General features: G+C 39.0%; 2 protein-coding genes across 3 annotated transcripts in view; one reads left to right on the plus strand and one right to left on the minus strand.

The window, feature by feature from the left end:
- Positions 1 to 6,134, plus strand: part of ncbp3 (nuclear cap binding subunit 3) — a 14,289-nt gene extending 8,155 nt beyond the window's left edge. Inside the window, exons 8-13 of the mRNA XM_055017370.1 lie at positions 82 to 181; positions 1,604 to 1,713; positions 1,839 to 2,151; positions 2,605 to 2,753; positions 2,834 to 3,016; positions 3,751 to 6,134. Coding sequence (XP_054873345.1) covers positions 82 to 181; positions 1,604 to 1,713; positions 1,839 to 2,151; positions 2,605 to 2,753; positions 2,834 to 3,016; positions 3,751 to 4,106 — 1,211 coding nt within the window. The 3' untranslated portion in view covers positions 4,107 to 6,134. The remainder of the gene's footprint in view (positions 1 to 81; positions 182 to 1,603; positions 1,714 to 1,838; positions 2,152 to 2,604; positions 2,754 to 2,833; positions 3,017 to 3,750) is intronic.
- A 2,633-nt stretch (positions 6,135 to 8,767) lies between these two features.
- Positions 8,768 to 10,395, minus strand: LOC129350531 (putative nuclease HARBI1). 2 transcript variants are annotated; one of them, XM_055017368.1, is made up of 4 exons: positions 9,690 to 10,395; positions 9,475 to 9,587; positions 9,278 to 9,389; positions 8,768 to 9,194 (listed from the first exon to the last, which is right to left on the minus strand). In XM_055017368.1, the coding sequence occupies exons 1-4, from the start codon at positions 9,802 to 9,804 to the stop codon at positions 9,139 to 9,141; spliced, it is 396 nt and encodes a 131-aa protein (XP_054873343.1). In that variant the 5' UTR covers positions 9,805 to 10,395; the 3' UTR covers positions 8,768 to 9,138. The 2 variants fall into 2 exon arrangements, with proteins under 2 accessions (XP_054873343.1, XP_054873344.1); XM_055017369.1 differs by lacking the exon at positions 9,278 to 9,389.
- Between the last annotated feature and the right edge of the window lie 1,071 nt (positions 10,396 to 11,466).

Raw genomic sequence — 11,466 nt, forward strand, 5'->3', positions numbered from 1 at the left:
AATATATCCAACAGTTGCATCAAACTTTAGACATCATGTGATCTGAACTCTGAAACATACGTGATTTATTTTCCTCTCCAGATGATAAGAAGGAACTGGGCGCCGCTCGCCGCAGCAGATACTACATGAAGTACGGAAACCCCAACTATGGAGGCATGAAGGGAATCCTCAGCAACTCCTGGTGAGATGTTCAGGTGTTTAATCTAAAGGTTTTAGTGGCCGATGGCAGTAACATCAGATCTTTCTGGGTTTATGGGCTGTCAGATTGTCCATTTGTGGACTTTCTCAGGTTTTATTCTTCATGTTTGACGACTGCAGCCTCAGAAACAAGTTGAGTCTTTTCTGTGTCAGAGCTGCAATAAAGTGACCAGTTTAACCTTTAAACTGTTGACTTTGAAGAATGTGTTTCTGTAGCTCGTACAGTTCCACCGAAGAAGAACTCACCTTCTCTATTTAGTAGGACTGCAAATAATGATAATTTTAACTGTTTATTATTTTCTTCGATTAATCAAAAGAATAAGAAAGACATCAATTAAAAAGACAAAACATAAAATAATATAGATAAGATTTTTTTTAATTAAAAAGATAAAACATTAAAATAATGTATGCGACATAAAATTTCAAAAATAAATCCACAAAATATTAAAATAAGACAATAAAATCACTATAACAACAAAAAATTGTTTGAAAAGTCAAAACATTAAGATAAAATAATCAACAAAAAATGTTAAAAGTCAAAGAAATTAAAAGAAAAATACAAAGAACTAAAAACAAAAATAAAATAATGTAAAATTTGAAAACAAACAAAAAATTTATTAAAAAGACAAAACATTAAAATAATATATGGCATAAAATAAAATAAATAAAATGACAAATTAGTAAACCACAATAATAAAGTCATGATAACAAAAATATTTTAAATAATAAACAAAAAATATTAATAAGGGAAAGAAATTAAAAGAAAAATACAAAGAACTCAAAACATGAAAATAAAATAACAAAATTTGAAAACATAAACAAGAAAAAATATTTTAAAAGACAAAACATAATGATAATAAACATAAAATAATAAAATCACTGTTCAAAAAAGAAAAACATGATTAAAAAGTCTAAACATAAAAATACAGTTATTTTAGGGTTGATAAAAATAAAATTAAAGAATTAATTTTAAAAAAATAAGGTAAAGAAAACAAGAGACAGTCAAAACATAAAATTTTACTAAAAATAAAAAGCAAAAAAAAATGAAATAATAAAAACAAAAAGTATTTAAAAGTCAAACCATAGAAATGAAATGATAAAGTATTAGATTTTAAAAAGAAAAACAACATAATTATTTAAAAGAAAAACTAAAACAAGTAATGACTAATTGTGAACATGATTAATTATGTGACTAAAATTATTTTATTCAGCTGATACATGATAAGACCTGAGATTTAAAGGTTACTAAATTCCTATTTCTAATAAACAACATTGAAAAGGATGCTAAGGACATTTCTCTGCTGTTTAAAAGTTAACTTTGATTTTCACCTGAGGAGGTTTCATTGATCCTGTAGAGAATCTGCAGCATGAAAACCATCGACATTTAGTATCTGTCTGTGTTCAGGAAGAGGAGGTATCACAACCGGAGGATCCAGAGAGATGTCATCAAGAGCAAGAAGCCTCTGATTGGAGACAGCATGGGACACACACCTCCGTACACACACCGACACTCAGGTAAACACACACACACACACACACACACAGTTCAGGCTGAAATCTGGTGATGGTGGCAGAACAACGTTTCTCTGAGTCACAGTCAGCGTTTATTTCTGTCTTCTAACTTCCTGCTTCGTCCTCAGCCGACCTGGTCAACCTGCCCGAAGAGCCCATCAAGGAGGAGGAGGAGGAGGAGGAGGAAGAGGACGGCGACGAAGACATGGACTCAGACGATAGGGTGGTGGAGTACAAGGAGAGGGGAGAGAGGGGCAGCAGCTCGCGCTCCCTGGGGGCGGGGCTTCGCAGCCGGGCGGAGCGATCTCCGTCCCCCTGGTCGGAGTCGGACGAGATGGACTACGACCTGGAGCTGAAGATGATCTCCACACCGTCCCCCAAGAAGAGCAAGAAGATGACCATGTACGCCGACGAGCTGGACACGCACCTGAAGAGCATCCGGTCAGAGACGCTCACTTGTCCTCACCTTCATCCGTCCTCACCTTCTCCGTTTATGCTTCGGTTGTTTATTTTTCACACTGATGACGTTTTATTCTCACGCATTCACTCACGTTCATCGTATGCTGAGATTCAGCTGCGTTTTCATCATTCAATCTGCACAGAGCAAACAGCATGTTGTGCCCAAAGATTATTAGATTCATGTCGTACAGTGGAGCAAGCTGTGAACTTATAAGATTGTTAAAATCCACGGTGTGTAGAGGCCTTTAGAAGGAGCTCACTAGTTCCATCTGAAGGCAGATGAACACCTAAAGGTCAGACGGTGGAGACGACAGCAGAAGTCATGCACCTCAACTGAGCACAAAGTTCCTCAGCTGAATTGTTAAAAATCTTTGTCAGGTCGTAAAGTCGGTTTGAACATTCCCATCAGTTATTTCACGTTTTTGTCGTCAACAGGAACCGGATCGGAGGTTCGGCATCACAGACCAGGACCAAATCATCATCGCCCACCAAGGTGACGGACGTCCGGCAGCTGCTGGAGGAGAAGAGGCAGGGCACCTCTCAGAACCGACAGCCCCCCCCGGTGTCCAGCAGTGGTAAGACAGGTGAGCCCTTCAGTCCAGATGTTTCAGTTGGTTCCAGCTGCTGCTGTGTCTAGACTCTGACTCTCCAACGCTGCCTACAGATGTTCGGCAGCGGCTCGGGAAAAGACGCTACTCTCCAGACAGACGGCGTTCCCCCTCCCCCGTCTCCCCCAGAGACACGCCGCCAGCCAGAGAGCCAATCAGGGATGTGCATCGCAGACTGGGCGTGGCCAGCCAGGACAGCAGAGGCCTCTACTCCAACTCATCCAAAGACAGAAAGACAAGTAAATACAAACTCTGCTGCTCAGATGTTCTGTTCAGGGCCCTCAGAAACTGTAGGACAAATAGTCTCTGTCTCATAGAGCCTCCCAAGTCTGTTTGTCATAATTACAGAACTTGTTAAAGGATTTCCAAACTACATCCTGCCATGTAGCATGTCCAAAAGTTTTTAAAGGGCCTCTGAAATCCTCAAAGCAACTTCCAAAAATAGATTGACAAACCAGAATCATTTATGTTTCTTCAAAGTCTAAATGTTCATGTAGCTGCTGACAGTGAGTTGTAATAATCCAACCACAGCCTGGGGTCAGTTAGAAATGTCCTTATTTTTGAAAGAAAACTAGTTTTTTTCAATGAAGATAACATTAAATGAATGATAAATCCAGTGTAGACAGTGTTAATGTGATAAATGACTATTGTAGCTGGAAACAGCTGATTTTTAATGGAATATCTCCATAGAGGTACAGAGGAACATTTCCAGCAACCATCACTCCTGTGTTCTAATGCTACATTGTGTTAGCTAATGGTGTTGAAAGGCTAACTGATGATTAGAAAACCCTTGTGCAATTATGTTAGCACATGGATAAAAGTGGGCGTTTTCATGGAAAACATGGAATTGTCTGAGTGATCCCAAACTTTTGACTGGTAATCTATATATTTACGTAGATATCCTAAAGAACCAGATCGTGTTGCCTTCACTGTCAGTCGGTTTTCTACATGATCGTCTGTGTGTTTTCTATAGGTGGACTGTGGAGTCGGCTCGGCTCCAGCGATGACGACGGCGGCACCAGCGGACGTCACAACCGCAGATCAAGCAGCCACTCGGGGGGAATCTTCTCCTCCTCGACGTTGTCGGGGCGGGGCGACAGCGGCGGCGTCGGCAGCAGAGTCGGGAGGAGACGAAACGACCGAGAGGAGGAGGTGGAGGAGAAACAGGAGGAGGAGGAGGACGACTCGACGCTGCAGAGGATGTGGGGTGCCATGATCAAACAGAAGCAGGAGCGTCTGTCCCATAAGATGAAGAAGAGCCGGCTGGACAACCTGCCGTCGCTGCAGATCGAAATCAGCCGTGACAGCAGCGACGAGTCTGACACCTGAAACTGAGCCGAGAGGAGGAGAGGAGGACAGCCAGCCGGAGTTTGTTTCTCCTCTGAACTTTAAATTTCCAGTTTAAAGACACACATGCAGGTCTGAGGCCAGTGTGGACGGGTTTTAATTTCACATTTTGTTTCCGCAGGGCCTTGATGGATGTGAGCTTGGATCTCCTCATGGTGTTTGTTTGCTCCCATTGAGAGTCTCTGCATCGTGTCTGTCACCAAGTTCCTTTTTCCATCTCGTTACGTGGAAATTTTGCTCATAGTTTCCTCAAAATGATTGGCTGTAAATGACAGGATATTTCCAACTAAGTCCCACCCAGTTTGGTGCTAATCCAAAGGAAACAAAGAAAGCCTCCTGATCCCTCTCTGCTCCATATTCTACATATCTGAGATATTTATCAGCTGCAGAAGCTCCGTCAGCTGTTTTCCTGTTGGGATGCAACACAGCATCATGGGAAACGCTGTTTAATAGGGCTGCACGATATATTGATTCAGCATCAACGTGTAAAATCAGGAAGTTTAACATCAATATTGCACTTTTTTTCACATGAACAGAAAAGTGAACGAGGAGAGAAAAGGAAGATCTGGTTGCAACAAGAAAAGCAGCATCACTTGTAGGGCTCAGTGGAATATTAATCACCATGATGATTTGTTTTCCCACAATTAAATGCACATAATTGACTGCTCAAAGAAAACAGCACATTCAGAGTAAAGCACAAAAAAATCTGACATAAGAAAATTTTACATCACTGTTTTCAAACAAATTTTTGCTCACATCCCTGTGAGCTGCTGCAGTAAGTGAGTGGAGACTAGAAGCTTCTAGTGCAGCCTGAACATCAGAAAATCACAGTGTCGGTCAGGAATCAGATTCTCAGCAAGTGAGGATGCGATTTAATTTATATTCAGCCTCTAGGAGATGCACTGAATCCAGCTGAAGGTCATTTAAAGTTTAATTTCGATGCAAATTTGTAAAATTCCAGTAAAATTGAGCACTGCACTTTGTTTATTTAATTATGAAAGTACAGTAAAGACAGTTTGTCCCTAAAATCAATTAATAATCGTGATAAATGATCTCAATATTGTTCAAAGTAAGTGTAATTGAGCAGCTCTAGTTGGTTGTATTAAAATATATCAGCTACACTAAAGATGATGGTTCTCTGATTGCAGCACAGAGCTCCACATGATGAGTTCAAAGCCAGATCTGAATTACTATTTTGGATGTCGTTCATCACAGCTTAATTTTCAGCTTTTAAAGATAATTTAAATTTTCTTTGCAGATGCACTTGTCTGCAAAATCATTCTGGACTGATTTATTCATTTCCAAATAGCGCTTTTCGAGTCATGTGGTGAAAATTCCTGCATTTTTTTCAGTACATATCCGAGTAAACCAAAATATGTCCCTGTTTTCATATATCATGCAGCCCTACCGTGATCATTCCTACGTTACAGCTGTGGATTCCTTCTCTGCGTTTACCTGCGACCCTTCGGAGGGTCGAACCCTCAGCCGTAGCGGTCGAATCACTGCCTCGCTCCAAACCATTCCTCAAAGCTCTTCATCGTCCGGCTGCAGCTCCTCCTCGACACATGTCCAATCACATAAACTATTTCCTGGCCCCATTCGAGTGTTCGCTGTGGAGAGACGGACGCACAAGAGGATCAGTTAAAGGTGAAAATGAGAAGAGACTCCACCTGAAACTCCACCTTCAGCTTCCAGCCATTTTCATCTCGTTCCTCTCGAAGCTAAAAGATCTGATCAGACTCCAAAACAAAAGAGGAGAAACCAGATTATTTTCTGATGGTTGTGGGACATTTTCGTACTTTTTTAAAAAAAAATCGCCTTCTGTGTTACTGATCAGCATCCAGGTTCGCTGACAGACTGAAAACTGTATCGTACATCCACATTCAGATTTGTGTTGTTTTGTTTTTTTAAATCAGACCTTTGGGGCCACAGCGACTGTAATCCAGGCAGGTGACATCAGACTGTTGCTCACATGTTTAGATCATTATTAAAATGCTGAATTATGTTTTATTTGGCAAGTCTGCAGTCTCAGTCTCATGTTGGTGATAATTACTGGCTTAAAAAAGAAATTAATTTGATTATTATTTCTGCTGTCACACAGGTCATATGAACATGTGATATATATGAAAAGTTTCCACAAATACATGATTATCAACTTTCCTGCAGCTTGGAAGTTTACATGGAGGTCACTTATTTGAAGCCGTTTACCAGGTAAGAACACCAAACATTCTTTTAGTTTTTGAAATCAGATCCGCTCATTTTTAATTGATCATCAGTAAATTTTATTATTAAACACACAGAGGACTAAAATAACTCAGGAAATAGTCAAGCAAGCTCCTAACATATCCAACTGAGTGACATGAATTACATGACAACATTGGAAGAACTGAGCCAAACCATGAGCAGAGATTTGGATTTAAACAGTGATTTAAATGATTTATTGCAGAATAATTTTGCTTTGAACAAAGTATTGATTAGTCATTATGACTTAAGTTTAAACCAAAATGTTCCTGATAATTAAAATGAAAACAAAGATGCAAAATAACAGCAGAGGCTTCAGAATGATGGCAAAGAGACACATAAAGGGATTAAAAACTCACACAAAACAACCACAAAGATACCGCAAAACAACTACAGAGACACAAAGTGATGCGAAACAACCACAATAGTGAAAAATGACCACAAAGAAACACAAACTAATGAATAAGAGACACAAAACAGTCGCAAAGAGACCATAAACAGCTGGAAAGAAGAAAGAGATGAGCAAACTGGACCAAAGTGGTGAAAACTGACCACAAATGGACACAATTTGATACAAAAAGAGACACACCGAAATAACAGAGATGAAAAATGACATCAAAGAGATAAACATGAACAGACATAAAACGACTGCAAAGAAACACAAAGAGATGCAAAACGACCACAGTGGTAAAAACTGATAACAAAGAGACACAAAGTGATGCATGAACAGACATGAAACGACTGCAAACACACAGATGAAAAACGACCAGTGAGGAAAGTTGACCAGAGACAACAACAGCAGACACCAGGGGTCGGTTTCACGAAGCAGGTTCAACAAACTCTGAGTTTAACCCTGAACTCTGAGTTGATCTACTCTGAGATAGAAAACTCTGAGTTTTCGGTTTCACAACGGCTGATTTGAGTCGGTTTAATCAACTCGGAGTAGTTTCACCCGGAGTTAAGCGCGTGCACCACAACTCTGAAAAGCCAGTATCAATGGAGCGCCGATTCGACGAGTCACCATGGCAACGGGGAAGCGGAGGACTACACCGTTTGAATTGGAAATCTTAATGTGCTTATATAGCGAGTTTGAACACGTTTTTAGAAAGAAGTGCAACACCTGCAGCTGCAAAAGAGAGGGAGACGGTGTGGGAGAACATTGCTGCCCTGTCAATGCGTAAGTTTAAATCACAATAATATTACAGGAAAACTGTTTGAATAGTAGCCTATTAAGTTATTTCATTTAGGTGCAATCCTGCAGGGGAGAAGCTTAAGATGAAATATAAAAACATTTTTAAAACAGGTAAGAAGTCGGCATAATCTCATGGAGCTACCTCATTTTGATCATGTTTTACATTGTAAAGTAGCCTAAATATTAAGTGGCTGTTTGACTGTGCAGTGGTTTTATCCCACACACAGCCTAAATGTCTGCATCCATATCATGTTCTGTTAAACAATTAAGCCTATTTAAACTAACACAGACTTCTACTCATATATATATATATATATATATATATATATATATATATATATATATATATTTTTTTTTTTTTTTTTTTTTATTTTTATTTTTTTAAACATATATATATATATATATATATATATATATATATATATATATATATATATATATATATATATATATATATTTTTTTTTTTTTTTTTTTTTTTTTAAGCATGTTCTTACAAATATTTATTTCTCTTTTGTGTCTTTTTCTTCTTTTGGTCCAACAGATTCTGATGGTGTTATCTGCCTGGTGGAGCCCCTTCACACCACAACAGACCTTGTAACTGTAAGTAGGCAATACTCCAGAGATTTAGCCAAATGGTAGTTTAAGTCCACTGAAACATATCACTCATCTAGGATGAAGAGGATGAAACTGTGTCTGCTGCCTTTACAGAGGGGGATCCAGAAAGGCATACAGAGGTATGTTACTGATAGTTCTCTTCCCATTCACATTTCTGAACATTCTGGTGGAATATAGTGTGACATTTAGCCTACACTGAAGTATTGCACATTCTCATCCTTTTTAACAGAGCATGGCTGGACAGCAGCAGGATGCTTCCTCAACTTCCACTGCACAGATTGACTCAGTGAGATGGATGTTCAGTAAACACCAGAGGTTCAGTCCATGGAATTCATGTGCAACTGTATCATTTAATGTCCTTTGTGTATTCCCAGTTATCAGTAAAACAGATTTACAAAATGCACTTGCTGGGAAAAATCCAGAAAACAGATAAAGAAATGCAGTACTTGGACCACCAGATTAAGAAGGCAGATCTGGAAATTGAAATACTGGAGCACAAGTTAGAGGTGGATGCAGGTCACAGGTGAATTATGTTAACTACTGGAACATTAACTAAACTAGCTCTTTTATTTGTAGGAAATAAAGAAGACCAAATGAAATGTATGTCATGTGTTTATTTGACTGCTGTGGTGGTGATGATGGAGACTTAAACTCCAAAGTGATTATTGCATATGGTGTCTCTGACTGCTCTGCTGTCCTGGATAGCTGGCAGGTGGATGAGGTCATCATCTGGGTCTTCAGTTTGTAGGGCAGAGTGTTGCTCTCCTCTAATAGTGGTAATATTATGAAGAACAACACATGCCACAATAATATCACAGGCCTCTCAGGAGTCACCCTGAGGTGATGTAGACACTGGAAACAGGCTTTCAGCAGGTCTATGGTCATCTCCACCCCGGCTCTCATCCTGCAGTGAACCTGGTTGAAGTTCTGTTGGGGGCCTGGTTCAGGGTCAGGGTATGAGGTCATCAGCCTGGGTTGGCATGGTAACCCCTGTCACCCAGCAGAAGGCCATCAAACTCTCCTGTAATGTATAGTGGATACATTAGAGTATATTAAAGGAGGAAGACAAGTGAATTATATTGTTTAAATCTTTAGGATGTTTACCACGTTGCAGTCTGTTGCTCATGTTAGACTCATGATAAATCCTCCAGTCATGAACAGACCCAGACCACTTGGCCTCCACATTAGAAATGATGTATGCAGCATCACATATGATCTTGACAGTGCAGAGAATGACTGATGTTGAACTATGATGTAGTCTTTAACATTGTGAAACCGTAGTCAATCTACCTGTAACCTACCTGCACATTTATGCTGTGAATGGACTTCCTGTTCACATAATCAGCTTCACTATGTGAGGGAGCTGTGATGGGAATGTGTGTGCCATCTATGCAGCTAATCACACTGAGAAATCCTAAAAGAAATTAAAATTACTAATCCCAGTCTGAGGTTGCAGCACGATCTCATTAACAGAATATGATTTAAAATGAATTTAACAGATCTCTACATCATTCACCTGCAATCCTGTGGAACTCCTCCTTGATGGCTCTGACAGGTTTAAGTCCAGGGAAAACCACAGAGATGGTAAAAGTCGTTTCAGGGCCAGACACACTTTTCTGACCGTCCTGCATACAGTTGCCTTAAGTGCTCTGCATCTCTGACATTATATAAAAAACTTACATTTGCAAAGAACCGCACCCACAATATCTGCTGGGATGTGAGAGCATGACTGCGGTTGGTAATGTTGCAAATGTAAGGAGGATTAGGTTGTATGTAGATTATGGACTGTGACGTGAAACGGTACCGATCAATAAGATAATTGTCCGGAAATGCGAGAACATCTATGCGCGGTCTGATAACAATCTCCTGACGAATATTTAATTCTCTGTGCAGTAATGCTGCTCCTTCATCCACTGGATCGTTCATAAAAGGACATGACATTTATAGACGGCAGAACTAGACTACGCCTAAACTCGCCTGCTGACTGAACGAATGAGGAAATCAAATAGTGTGTGTGGCTGAAAGAGAGTTCGGTAAAGTTGGCAAGATATTCACAGATTCCGACTTCCGGCATCAATAACTCATGAGATATACGTTGTAAAAACATAAACAATGCCTCTTTCCCATCGCTGTAAGCTAGACAATGTGCTACAAGGCCAGTTTTATCAAAAGTCGCTGTCTTTCAAGCTGCAGAAATAACATTGATGTCTATGAGCAGCTGACTGTGCGACCAGTGAACAGGGACCGTCTGCAAATAGCAAAACGAGAAGAGACACACCACACAAATATTCAATTACTTAACTTTTATACACTGTAGTGTCACCAAATTTACTGTAGCCATCAGTTGTCTCCTGCTGGTCATACTACAGTTCTTGGTTTGAATGAATCAGTTAACGCTGCAGCCTTGTAAGAAGGCATCTGACTGTCTTTCTTCCCAATCATCAGTACTTGAGGAGACAGTCTAAACAGTTTAGTTTGGTATATTGGTGTTATCTGATCCTCTCTTTGATGAGGATTCCAAGTTCCATTACTATTCAGTATCATGTATTTGGACAAACAGGTGCACTGTGGATCTAAAAATATAGCCCCACATACATCAAGAGAAGAGCCGTCAAAGCTAATTTACTCATAATCCTTAAACTTCACACACAAGCATGCACACTAAATAGTGTGCACAACTTCACATGGCAATAAACAACCCAAATAAAATAAAATTCAGTTACTTTTGGTTATTAATGTTCCACAATCTACCAAAAAAAATGGATGAGCACTTTTATCTGTTATAACAAAAATATCTGAGATATATAACAACAAATTTCATTACCAATAAGAAAATCCTTAAAGTCATGAGAAATAGTTAAATATCAAACCAAGAGTTGTAGTTTGATCAACAGGAGTCAACTGATAGTTAGACAGAGTGTAACCTTTCTGCAGTACATAAGAGGGAAGTTAATGAATTTTATTATGAATAAAAATTATTTAAAATTCAAATTTTGTACTTAATGTCAAACCAAGAGTTGTAGTATGATCAACAGGAGCCAACTGATAGTTAGACAGAGTGTAATCTTTCTGCAGTACATAAGAGGGAAGTTATTGATTTTATTACTAATAAAATAATAAGAAAATAAGAAAAAAATTCCTTAAAATACTGATTTTTTATTTAATATCAAACCAAGCATTGTAGTATGACAATCAGGAGCCAACTGATGGCTCCAGTGATTTTGGTGACACTACAGTACATAAGAGTGAATTTATTAAATTGTATTACTAATAAAATAATAATAAAATAATAA

This window comes from Amphiprion ocellaris, chromosome 14, assembly GCF_022539595.1.
Source record: "Amphiprion ocellaris isolate individual 3 ecotype Okinawa chromosome 14, ASM2253959v1, whole genome shotgun sequence".
Taxonomy (NCBI): Eukaryota; Metazoa; Chordata; class Actinopteri; family Pomacentridae; genus Amphiprion; species Amphiprion ocellaris.